The following is a 13,298-nucleotide window of genomic DNA, read 5'->3' on the forward strand; positions in this document are numbered from 1 at the left end:
ACTTCTCTGGGCACCCACTTCCCTGAGGCTCCTACTTCCCTGAAGCTCCCACTTCCCTGGGCACCCGCTTCCCTGGGCACCCACTTCCCTGGGCACCATGCCTTCACCCATTACCAGACTTGGACTTCACCTTGTGCTTCCCTTCCCAAGGTTCTTCCCATTTCCATTTTACTTGCTTAATTCTCATCTTTGCCTGATGTGATCAAAGCTGTTTTCCCACTCAGGCCTGGAATCTAGTCATTTCCCAACAAACACTGACCAAATGAACTACATGTGGAAGTGAAGCAAGCCTGTTTTTTTTTTTTTTTGGTGGCAACTAAATTTTCAAGAAAAATGTCAGGTGATAAATCAACCAGTTAAATGCTGAAACAAATTCAGAAGATAAGCAGAGGATGCCTTTTGTGAACGAAAAAGTCATTTCAGCAGTCACCCAGAGCCGGCCATGGGAGCCTGGCTGATGTGACATTGGCCTCTAGTGGATGGAGCTGGGAAGGCAGCAGACCCAAATCCAAGAGGCACAAGCCCATCAGAGCAGCAACGGAACGCCAATTCCTCCATCAGACTCAGCCCTGCTGGGTCAACGTTTTCTTCAGGTCTGAAGAGAATCCATTGTCAAACCCTTGCCTCGATGAAGTATTTAGCATGCTGGGTACTAATATGAAGAGACACTTTCTCATATTTCACTTTATTTTGGAAGGCAGGGACACTTGTAAGAGAGTTCCCATTTGCTGCCTCACTTCCCAGATGCCCACACCAGGCAGGGATGGCCCCGGCTGAAGCCACCCAGGGCTCCTGAGAGGGAGTCAGAGATGCCAGCAGGTGACCCACCGCCTGCAGCAGCCGGCCAGGGTGTGCATCAGCAGGAAGCGGGTTGCAAGTGGTGCTGGGTTCCTAAAACAGGCACTTCCACTATGGGATGTGATGCCCCAAGTGATGTCCTAAATGCCATGCTCTCTGCCCACTGGTAGAAAAATTTGCTCACATCAGAGCTCTTTACTAGTCCAAGTGTGGGATTCAACAGACAGGCCCAAGTGGAGTCACTTCCATCTTCATTCCTTTTTCCCTACCTCTGTCGCCACTTCCTGGCGTTTTCCATCTCCATTCACAAGTCCTTATAAAAATGGTTAAGCATATTACTTTTTGTATGCAAGTTGCTGTGCAGGAAAGAGAATCTTTAGGCCAAAAGCAACTGCCTCAGCAGTAAAATGAACCCACAGAGGGCCAAGAGGAGGCGGCCTGCCCCTTGCATGCCTGCTGGGATAGGGAGAGCAAGGGACATCTTCAGAACTTATGCTCAGTCCTCCCAAGCGTCCTCAGGAGCCATGCTGCTTGAGAGGTCCAGCCATACGCGTTCCAATGGAAACACAAACTGGCATGCCCTAACATCCTTTGGCCCGCGGGTCCTGTTCTCCTGCAATTGCTACTTTTACAGTAGAATGACTTGCTTTGCTAGTCCTGACCAAGGAGTTGGTCTCAGGTCACATCTGTCTAGGAGGGATGCTTCTGACACTTTCCCCAAACATGTGGATTTCAGCCACATGAGTCCAGCAGAAGGCAACCTTGCTCCCAGTTCAATCAGGTGGCGTTGCACCTGCTGAGCCTGATGCAACAAGCAATCGTGCCCACACTCAGTCTACGGTGTAAGGCACTAACCCTCCCCTCCATCTCTTTCATCTTTGCCAAGACAGCTGCTATCTAGCTGCTGCTTCCGTCCTGTGAATGCCAGCCCCTTTACAAAAGGGAGCTCTGTGGGCTTTCTGGGACCTTCGCAAGAAGACAGGGTCGTGGGAGTTGCTTACCATCTCCTTGAATGCGCTTTCCAGGGCCCCGATGACCAGGCACTCGTGTGGGATCTTCTTCTCGGTGAAGAAGCGTGTGGGTGGGGCGCTGGGGGAGCCCGGGGCTCCCACGCCCCCGCGCAAGGAGGCGGCACGGGTCAGAGTCCGGCTGGGGGCTGGCGCCGTCTCGGGCTCCTCTCCCAGGCACGTGGGGGGCAGCACGGCGGAATTCTTGAGGATCTCCACGAGGTCCTGCAGCTGCTCCGTCACATGGTGCTGCAGCAGGCGCGACGCCACCACTGCGGCCCCGGAGCCCGCGTGACCGTCGAACAACGACCAGTAGTGGCAGGAAACACCCTCGGATTCCTGATGGGAAAGGACAGCAGAGACGCAGTGAGCCACGAGGGCGTGCAAGGACCAGCCACGTGGTTGCCTGTCTGGGGTTTGCCAACAGTGGGGCCAAAATGTGGCAGAAACACGCAGGGATGGGTGTGTAGGTCAAGCGCTCCTGCAGCTACCACCCAAGGAAAGGGGGGTCTCTCCTGGGCCCCTGGGGAAGGAGCCCACTTGGCCCACACTCAGGGGCTACTAGTTCCTTCAAGCTTAGGCGTTTGGGGCAGATGAGCCCGGGTTCGCCCGGCACTCCTCACCTCTCTGCATTTCAAGTCTTTTGAGAAAGGCCCCTTTTCTCCAGGAAGTTAGTGGGCCCAGGACTCCCATTATGGGCCGTCAGACTCTCGGGTAATCGTCTCATTTTCCTTGGGCTGCATCTTGAATTCCTCAAACCCTGTGTTTTTTCCTAGGTTCTCAGCCTAGTTCAGGCCTCCCAGAATGCAACCAATTCAGACCCCCTTCTGCTGCTTCCTCTTCCGTTCCTGAACTCTCAGCCCCACTCCATTTCTTCTTCCTTCAATCTACAGGCAGTCACGTCCCCCATCTATCCAGGACTTAGGACTTGAGCGCTTTAAAAAGCCATGGTGGAACTGCATACGCCGAAGCAGTAGGAGAAAAGCTCCTGCAGCTTGGTAGGCAAATCACAGACAAGGCTGCCAGGAGCACACACCATTTTTTAAAGATTTATTTTTGTTGGAAAATCAGATATACACAGAGGAGGAGAGAGAGAGATAAAGATCTTCCACCTGCTGATTCACTCCCCAAGTGGCCGCAATGGCCAGAGCTGAGCTGATCTGAAGCCAGGAGCTTTTGCTGGGTCTCTGCCACATGGGCGCAGGGTCCCAAGGCCTTGGGCCATGCTCGACTGCCTTCCCAGACCACAAGCAGGGAGCTGGATGGAAGCGGTGCTGCCAGGATTAGAACTGACATCCATGTGGGATTCTGGTGCGTACAAGGTGAGGACTTCAGCCACTAGGCTACCATGCTGGGCCCATAAATCCGCATTTTGGAGTGCCTGAGTTCAGCTCCAGCTGTACTTCTGACCTTGTTTCTGGGGAATGCACACTCCGGAAGACAGCAGGTGACGGCAATGGGACCTTGCCACCCATGCAGGAAACTTGCTCCAAACTTTAGTCTGGACCAGTTCAGGCCACTGTGGACATATGGGAAGCCAGCCAGCAGATGGGAGCTCTCCTGCTGCCTACTTTTCTGCCTCTCATTTTTTTTAAACTTTAGACATAAGAAAATATGAAATCATATAGTTTTTTTTTCAACAAGACCCTCACATGTAACTGGCAATACCTCCTATCTACACTGCCCACATACACACCCTCAGTTTCTTTCAGGAATATCTTTGCAATCTGATGGAAGGAAGGTTCTAGAAGGTGACTAATCAGTAGTTTTAAAATTCACAGTTTCTCTTTTAGTCTTCTCTAAAGTAGACTTGATATTAGGACCTCTTCAAAAATTTCTCAAAGTTGCTACAATGTTGCCGCCTATGATGTGCAAACTCTAACTACAAAGTACTTCTTGGGCCCTTCCACACATGCAACACTGCTCCTAATGGAAATGCATCTACAGAAATAATTCCATTTACAAAGGCTTAGTGCCAATTCAGCTGCAGGGTAATCACAGGAAAACCACCCATGGATGTCAGAACAACAATCCTCAAGTTGAGCCACATGGAACCTGAAGCCACACTACATGCACTTTAATTCTGGGGAGCCCACAGACAAAGCCAGCATGACTCATCTGGGTGGTGGAAGGTTCTAGAATCAACCTCAGATGTCTTCTGTGCAGCCCGACAGAGGCACTGAGATGTGAGGCCTGGGACTCAGGGAAAGCCAAAAAAGAGAGCTGGTGCTCCTTGATGATTTTACTCACTGCTCCTGTCTCAATATCTCTGTGAGCCACAAGTGTTCTCCATGCTGGGCATGCAGAATGTAAGAGAGCTAAAAAAACAGGCAGTCATGTCTAAGAGAAACAGTACAACCCTCTTGTAACCTTCAGATTAGGCGAAATAGCATCAAAGCTTTTCCTGGCATGTCTCAGCTGGATGGACGCTGGCGCCCTCTTGTGGCAGGCTGTGAGTTATCACCATTGCATGCCTGCACCTCGGGTGGTGGGTGGTCTCACTCCCCTGGCCCGGTGTATTGTGAACACCTGTTGTCATGTGGTGGTGTCCCCAGCTAAGAGGGCTTGTGGATTGTATTACTAAGTTCTTAACTAAGCACCCCTCAGTGGGTATACAAGTTCAAACAATCCTTCCAAAGAAACTGCTGATTAAAAATACTATCAAAGACACGTCTGAGTTGGCATGTTTTACTCCTAATGTGCTCTGACAATAATAAAAGTCCCATTTATCACAAAGCACTGAAACACTCCAGGAGACAGCTGAAAAATGGAACTATATGTGCTATTGTTAATGATGAACTGCGCCTTGACATATTAACGACAGCAGGAGGGTTTAGGAGTTCCAGCATAAAGAAAGTGCGAACAATGCTTGCTGTATATTAACACCACATTGACTGCTAGCTGCCATTATTTTAAAATATTACTGGTTTGACATTATTAACTTATTTTTAAAATAAATTATATGTAGATTGTAGTACAGTTACATATCACTAAATGAACAATCTACTTTTAACTGATGGTGTGGAGAGGTTATTCCAGAAACAGTTATTAAAGGGAAACATGGTGTCCCCCTGGCTGCCTTCCATGAAGATATTCATTACCTCATTTGGTAAATACCTGTCTTTACCACTTTGCCAGCCACTGAGGTGCTGCTGTGGGCATCACAAGTGTGGACTCCCACTCTGAAGGAAATACCATGGTATGCATCAGAGTGGCCTTCCCTCCTCTCCCACGGACTGAAAAAAGATGATCTCCCACTAGGGAAAGGTGGAGCTCACAGATTCTAACCCCTTTCTACATGCGGCGTCTCCAAGGATGGCTTGATTTCTGTCAAGTTTCTGCCCAGTTTTCCAGGGACCACGACAAGGACGGTAATCCAGGGTGCAGAAGATGTGCTCTCGGCATCTCAACCACTCTGCTTTCCTCTGATATTTACGGTAGCACAGGCTGTGAGCCAGGAACAAGTCCAGAAAGAATCAGGGGAGGGAAACGTAAATCACCGTTCGCCCTCCCAGTGATGTTCCACTGAAGATCATCGGTCCATTTGCAGTTAACCACATCTCTCTCTCTGAGTATGTTATTCAGATATTTTGCTCTCTCATGTTACAAAATCCCTCATTTCATAGACATTTAATAATCATTTATGACTACACTATGACATGTAGCCTTGGTTCAATTTCTTCAATATGACAAGGCAGTAAGAAGTAAGACACATTGGCACCCATGGGGACACTACAGGCTTACCCTCTGCCTCTAGTGCCGGCATCCCGTATGGGCACTACTTCATGTCCTGGCTCCTTCACTTCTGATTCAGTTCCCTGCTTGTGGCCTGGGAAAGCAGCGGAGGATGGCCCAGATCCTTGGGTCCCTGTCTCTGGGGATTTCTGACCAGCAGGTCCCCCAGACCACTAGGGGGTGAAGCGATAGTGGTTCAGACTGAACCACTGCTGAACCACAGGAAACAGTCTGGTTGCACATGTCCACTTATTGTAAAGAGAGCACAAATTTATATAGACTCATAAAGGGGAAGGCAGAAGGGCATCTCCCGACAGTCCTCCTACCCAACAGTGACACTGTGATTGGCTAGAAGGCATATCCATTTCTCTGGACTTTTCAATCACATAGTAGGTCACATACAACATGCCTGGTGGCAGGTATGCCTCAGGTCACAGGCACTACCTGTGGGTCACATACAACATGTAGGCTGCCAGGTAACGTGTACCACACCTGGCTTCTCAGAGTTGCCTATCAAGGAAGTTCCAGGACAACTCCTTCAAGGCCAGAGAAGAGAGACTGGGATGCAGCCCACCATTCTCACCTGCATGTGGTCAGGCCAGGTTGAGGTCTTGGTGAGCCAAGACTACTGTTGGGGGGGGGGGTTCCCCGGTGGACTTGGTGTTTCCTGTATGGGACAAGCAGGCAGAGATCCAGGGGTGGTCTCCCACACCCCTTCAACCACGAGGGAGACCCAGAAAAAGCTCTTTGCTCCTGGCTTCCAATCATCTCAGCTCCAGCTGCTATAACCATTTGGGCAGTGAGCCAGTGGATGGAAGGTATCTTTCTCTATATATAAAATCTACCTTTTAAGTAAACAAACCGTTAAAAATTTTGAAAGGAATTAAGATCAGTTGTATAAATTCGTTTTTTGGTCTTGCATGACAATTTCATCCCCTATTTTAATACACTGTTAACTAAATATTAACATAACCTTTGAGAGAACGAATGAAGTTTGCAACAGTTTTGGCTAAGCTAGATTACGGCTTATTCCAGACTCATAATTTAGAAATATTCTTACCCCACCACTTTACTTATTTTTAAAATGGTTCAAAGTATTTACTTATTTTCACTTAATCTGAAGGGCAGAGAGATACAATCTTGCATCTGCTGGGTCACTTCCCTAATGTTTGCAAAAGCCAGGGCTGAGCCAGCCTGAATCCAGGAGATCAGAACTCCGCCTCGGTTGTCCCCATGGCTGGCAGGGACCCATGTACTTGAGCCATCATGTGCTGCCTGCAGGCGTACACATCAGTAGGAAGCTGGGTTGGAAGCAGACACCCCAACACAGGACGCTGGCGTCTCAAGTGGCAACTTAATCACTTGGCTAAACATCAACCCCTCAGAATCCATTACAGAAACTACCATAAGCACTGCCAAAATGATACTGAAATGCAGTTGTAAGCATCAAAGTTACACTAACCGGGCTCGGCAGCGTGGCCTGGTGGCTAAGGTCCTTGCCTTGATCCCATATGGCCGCTGGTTCTAATCCCGGCAGCTTGACTTCCTCTCTATCTCTCCTCCTCTCAGTGTATCTGACTTTGTAATGAAAATAAAATAAATCTAAAAAAAACAAAAAACAAAAAACACAAAGTTACACTAACCGCAACAACAGTAACAGGCAACAGCAATATTACCACACGCCAGGTACTGTCAACTTTTCATATGGACTCATGTCCTATTTTCAACTACATATGGTAGGAGCATTCCCAGTATGCTCCACACGGCTGCCCTTGTGGGACCAGAAACAACCTTCACTCAACGCGCTGGGTGAAGCAATCCTTCCAGGAAACAGATGAAAAAGACAGCAAATCTTCTGTCCGGAGAGTTGAGTCGGCCCCATCCCAATTTCCCTTTTAGCTCTCCCCACCTCAACTTGATCCCCGAATTCCCACAGTGCTGCCCGAACCTCCACTGAGCAAGACAGTCAGTGTTCCTCTCCCCTGCTGTGCACTTGGCCAGGCTGCTGACACAGCCACCTCCTGTTATTGTAATTAGACCCTGAACTAACAGACACTGAAATCACACACTTTGATGTGTTTGGACTAAATGAAACAACATAAGGGTGCTCCTAAGGAAATGAGACTTGGGAAGGTCTGCAAGTCTTGTTTCAATTTGTTACAAACAGGGAGTCAGACTGGGGGGAAGCTGTCCTAGGTCGCTCAATGCCCCAGCTTTTCCCACCCACACATCTCCACTCAGAACTAAGGTGGCCAGAGGCCCTCAGGAATGAAGCCTTTCTTGCTTCTCTGAGAAGTATACTGCTCCTCTTCTTACCGCATTCCCAGGATGACTACCTGGCTGGGGACTGCAAAGCAAAAGCCTGCACACAAGCTGTGTTTCTTCACTGGTGGGTGGCAATCAGTATGACAAATAAAACCTCCTTATGAGCTTTCAAATCACGGGGAAAACGTCAATGAAGGGCAATAAACCTCAACAAATAAAGATTTGTTTATTCATTCAAGAGACAGAGAGAGACAGAGACAGAGAGAGGCTTTCACTGTTTTTACTTCTCAAATGGCTGCAACAGCTGAGACTGGGCCACATCAAAGTCAGGAGCCAGGGACTTCATCTGGGCCTCCCACTGGAGTGGCAGAAGCCCGGCTACCTGGGCAATCTTCTAATGCATTCATTATTGGGAAGCTGGATCATAAGTGGAACAGCCAGGTCTACAACTGACACTTGGGGCATGCGATGCCACTGTTGGCAGGCAGTGACTTACCCCACTGCGCTACAAAGCCAGTCCCAGTGCCCACAAACAAAAACCTTCAGGTGGCTACTGGGGAAAAAAAGTGGTATCCTAAGCAAGCTAACACATCGTTCCCATCTGGAGGAAGTGCCATGTGGAAATGCATTTAAGAATCCCTTCTTTCCAGGTCACCCATGTTGTAACCCCAGAGAAACAGACACAGGGCCATCAGGAGGCCTGACCCCTGCCAGGGCAAACTGGTCTCTCAGTTGTCTCACGGTGACCCGTGCCTCTTCACACACCTACTGTCCCCACGGAGCCAGGTACAGGAGCTGTTCTATACTCCTCAGGGAACACATCCTTCCCTTCTATCTTGCTGTACAGCCACTGTAGAGACTGCAAAACTTGCCTTCGAAAGAGAATTACTTACTGAGAATTGCATCACTAGTCACTCAAAACCAAAGCAAAGCAAGGCAGACCTGGATCCACTACAGATCCATTTAAAAGGAAGAATATTCAACCATACCCTGTGTGCGTTTCTTTAGGCTCAACTATTACAATGCAGAACCCTATCACACTACAATCTGTTTCCCATTAAATGTTATCATTTCACAAAAACATTGCTTCTTTCCCTCTTGGCATTTTGCTTTGTATGGACAGGGAACCTGAAACTGACTTGATTTTCTTTCTTAGGAGTGAGGTGTGGCTACTAGGAGCTAAGATAAACATGGGCCAGTTGACTTATTTGCTTGAAAAATTGTGACAAAATAATTCTCTATTACTTGGCACGAGGAAGAACTTATGATTGCCTTAAAATCTTTATACTAATGAATCAGTATCTTCACTGACAGTAATCTCATGGCTACCGAACTACTGTGTTGTCAATCAATACAAGGAATATCATCAAATATAAAGTCACATCATTTAAGTTTCTAACAAATAAACCATTCCCACAAAAACCAATGTTTTCATTGTGAATTTCACATTACTGTAAAGGAAATCTAAGGTTTCTTCAATCCCTAAGAAGAAGGTGACATCGGGCCCAGCACCATTGTCTAGCAGCTAAAGTCCTCGCCTTGAACGCCCCGGGATCCCATACGGGCGCCGGTTCTAATCCCGGCAGCTCCACTTCCCATCCAGCTCCCTGCTTGTGGCCTGGGAAAGCAGTTGAGGACGGCCCAATGCATTGGGACCCTGCACCCGCGTGGGAGACCTGGAAGAGGTTCCAGGTTCCTGGCTTCGGATCGGCGCGCACTGGCCGTTGCGGCTCACTTGGGGAGTGAATCATCGGATGGAAGATCTTCCTCTCTGTCTCTCCTCCTCTCTGTATATCTGACTTTGTAATAAAATAAATAAATCTTTAAAAAAAAAAAAGAAGGTGACATCATACATGAAATGATCTTGTGGGAACATACATTGACTTAACTAAACTTACTAAGGATGGTGGTCAAGGAAGGAGGGAATTAAGCATACTGTTCCAGTGGAAGCCACCCTTTATCTGTCAAACCTATCTGCAGGTGAAACAGGATTCATGTTCCACTCTGTTGTTCCTAATAGTACCTTCCTGCCCTCTCTGAGGCCCGGGCATAGTTACCTCCCCACTCTGTGATACCCTTCTCTTAGAGTCTCTTGAACCCTACCGTCATTCGCTTTCTTTTCTTCACTCTTTTTGCTTTTATGTTTTTTCTAGGTAATCCAACCACATGCACAGTTTCAAGTATAATTATTGCAGTTGCAATCCTGGACCCTAATCCTCCCTAGACTGGCTCCTGAACTCCAAATTCTAATTTCCAATATCCTGAAAGGTACTTCCGCTTGGCAAGGTGCAATTGAGATCCCCAAAGCTGCAGGCACCTCCTGTCTAACCCCTAACCTTTCAACCCGTTCCTGCTCCAGTGATCCACTTGTCAACAGCCAGCACCCATATGGGTGCCCATTCATGTCCTGGCTGCTCTACTGCCAATCCGGTTACCTGCTTTTGACCTAGGAAAGCAGCCGAGGATCGCCCAAATCCTTGGGCTCCTGTACCCACATGCAAAACCCAGGAAGAAGCTCTTGGCTTCTGATAGTTCAGCTCTGGTTGTTGTGATCATTTAGGGAGTGAATCAGAGGATGGAAGATCTCTCTGTCTGTAAAATCTGCCTTTCAAATAAATCTTTTTTAAAACATGTCATCAATGAAGCAATACAGCAGAAGATTAATTTTAAAAAAAGGAACCCCTTACTGTTCGTGTCTTGCCACCCTCCAAGCAGCCACATCGTCTCCCAAACACTGGAAGCCATGCATCCTGTGCTCTCAGGGTAGCCTGTCTTTGCAGACACCTGGAGTGCTGTAGAAATATTCTTCTTACTTTTTTGTTTAGAGTCTATTCACTTTTAAGGATCACAGCTAATTGTCACTTTCTATGAGGCCACTTCCTTAATCGAATCTATCCTATATCTGCCTTGTTTCTAATCAGAATTAGGCTTCTAACATAGCCAATCCCTCACCCCTCTGAGCTTCTCTAAAGACTTACCCCAAAGCAGTGGCACCATTCTCTTTCCCTCTTGAACTCGGCTGCAGGAAGGTACTGGAATTGTATTAAATTCATTTCCTCATTGCCAGAGCTTAGCAAGTGCCGACTCTGTGCTCAGTATGTTTTGGGGAGAAGGAACAAATCCATGAGGGAAGGGCTAGAACATGTCTTGCTTATCTCCTGCAGATGTTTTTGGGTCCTAGACCCTGTATTCGCTACCCTTTGCTAAGCATCACCAATATTTGAATTTAGGCAGTTAAGGAATGCCTTCTAGACAGGAATAATCCTGGCCTCTTTAACCATTATATTCATTATTCTCTATTATAAAGTGTTGACGCAAAACAGAAGCCAAAATCTTGGCAATGGCCTTCAAGGTGCTCCCACATTGCTCTCTCAATGCCTATGACCTTTTTTGACATTTTCGGCAATGCAGGTGTTCCTCATGCCTTCTCTAAATCACAAGCACCTCCTTATGGGCTGCTGACAACACTGGGCCTGTTCCCAACAGTCTTTCCAATCATACACAATGTCAAATCTTCTTGCTGCACTTTCAAGGTCTTTGCCTAAGAGTCTCCTTTTCAGGGATGCCTCCATGGATGACTAGTATCTCACACCTCCTGGATTACTATCTTGCACCCAATGTATTCCAATCCCTTCCCTCAATGAATGTAAACCCCCTGTGGGCAGGTAATTTTAGTTGTTCTATTTAGGTTCCTAACATACAGCCAGTGCTCGATGGTTAATCTGATACAAAATATACTTAAAATATTTGTGGGTTTGAGAGTTACAGAGAGAGAGCGAGTAAGAGAGCAAGACCTTCCATGCTCAGGTTCACTCCTGAGATGGCCACACGGACAGGGCTGAGCAAGGCTGGAGCCAGGAGCTTCATGAGGAGCTTCCATTTGGGTGGCAGGGCCCTAAGGACTTGACCCATGTTCTGCTGCTCCCCCCAGCCTTTATCAGGGATCTAGATTGGAACTAAGAAGCCAGGTTGTGAAGTGTCATATATGTGGGATGTCAGCATGGCAGGTGGCAGCTTTATGTGCTAGGCCACAATGCCAGCCCCTAGATCATACTTTCTATGCTTTTAAAAAGAAACACAGGAGCCAGTATTGTTACACAACAGATTAAGCTGCCACTTTTGATGCTGGTGTCCCATACCAGAGTGGGGGTTTGAGTCCCATTGTTCTACTTCTGATGCAGTGCCCTGCTAATGTTCCTGGGAAAGCAGTGTAAAATTTCCCAAGTATTTGAATCTCTGTAACCCACGTGGGAGATCTGGATGAAATTCTGGGGTTTGGCCTGGCCCAGTCCTGGCCATTCAGGGTATTTGGGGAGTAAACCAGTGGATGGGGGAGCTCTTTCTGTCTGTATTAGCACATCTTTACTGCTCTGACTTTCAAATAAATAAATGCTTCAAAACATATAGTATGTTTTTCCTTTTTTTATTTTAAGTAGCACAAACAACAATCATAAACCAGTCCTATTTAAGTATGGGCAAAGATGTTAAATAGACATTTTTCTAAAGACGAAACGCAAAGGGTCAATAAGCACATGAAAAAATAACATCCCTAATCAAAGGCATTTCAAGTCAAAACTACAATGAGGTATCACCCCCTCACACTAATTGCAATGAATAGCAAAAAAAAAAATTAAAAATAAAAAAAGACAAGAACAAATGTTGGCAAAGATGTGTAGAAACTGGAACCTTCAACACTGTTGGAGGGGAATGTAAAATGCTATAGCTACTATGAAAACACAGTATAAAAGTCCCTCCCATTAAATAGAATTTGCATATGATCCAGTAATTACACCTCTAGGTATATATGCAAAAGAAGTAAAAGTAGGAACTCAGAGAAATACCTGAATACCTCGTTTGTTATAACAATAAGCAAAAGGTGAATCCAACTCGTGTCCATCAGTAAATGAATGGATAAACTGGGAGAAATGTACACTTCAGAGTGACTACTACCCATCCTTAATACAGATGGTCGCTGAGGACATCATGCTAAATTAAACAAATCAGGTATGAAAAGACAAACACTGTATGACCTAATGTATGAGGTGTGCAGAGTGGACACCGTCTTAGACAAAGGCTGAGGGCAGGGAAGACTGAGGACTCAGCATTTAAGGAATCCAGCTTTTAGCTCAGATGAAAAGGAGACGGATGATGGTGACGATGGCACAATGACGCACAGAAGGGAGCTCCTGGACTGAGGCAGGAAGCGGGGGTGGGGGAAGCAGGTTGCATCCTGTGTCCTGCGTCCAGTGGGAGGCAGTGCATCCATCCCAGGGCAGGGCGGGACTCCTGGGCTGAACCATCCCAGGGCAGGGTAGGACTCCTGGGCTGAACCATCCCAGGGTAGAGTGGGACTCCATTCTAAAGTGCTCCTGTGTTGACTCCCTGTCCTTAAGGCCAGGCCTTGGCTCCATTTCTGAGAGCTAGTATAAGGGCCAAGTTTTTGCTAAGGTGAAAAGCAAAAATGCCATGACCAGCTGGCTTGGTGTCAACACC

The 13,298-nt window shown here is 47.2% G+C and overlaps 1 protein-coding gene across 1 annotated transcript in view; it reads right to left on the reverse strand.

Moving 5' to 3' along the window:
- Window positions 1–13,298, reverse strand: part of PPM1H (protein phosphatase, Mg2+/Mn2+ dependent 1H) — a 219,258-nt gene that overhangs the window by 123,656 nt on the left and 82,304 nt on the right. The window contains exon 3 of the mRNA XM_004582989.4: window positions 1,800–2,144. Within this exon, the coding sequence (XP_004583046.2) occupies window positions 1,800–2,144 (345 nt within the window). The remainder of the gene's footprint in view (window positions 1–1,799; window positions 2,145–13,298) is intronic.

This window comes from Ochotona princeps, chromosome 15 (assembly GCF_030435755.1).
Source record: "Ochotona princeps isolate mOchPri1 chromosome 15, mOchPri1.hap1, whole genome shotgun sequence".
Taxonomy (NCBI): Eukaryota; Metazoa; Chordata; class Mammalia; order Lagomorpha; family Ochotonidae; genus Ochotona; species Ochotona princeps.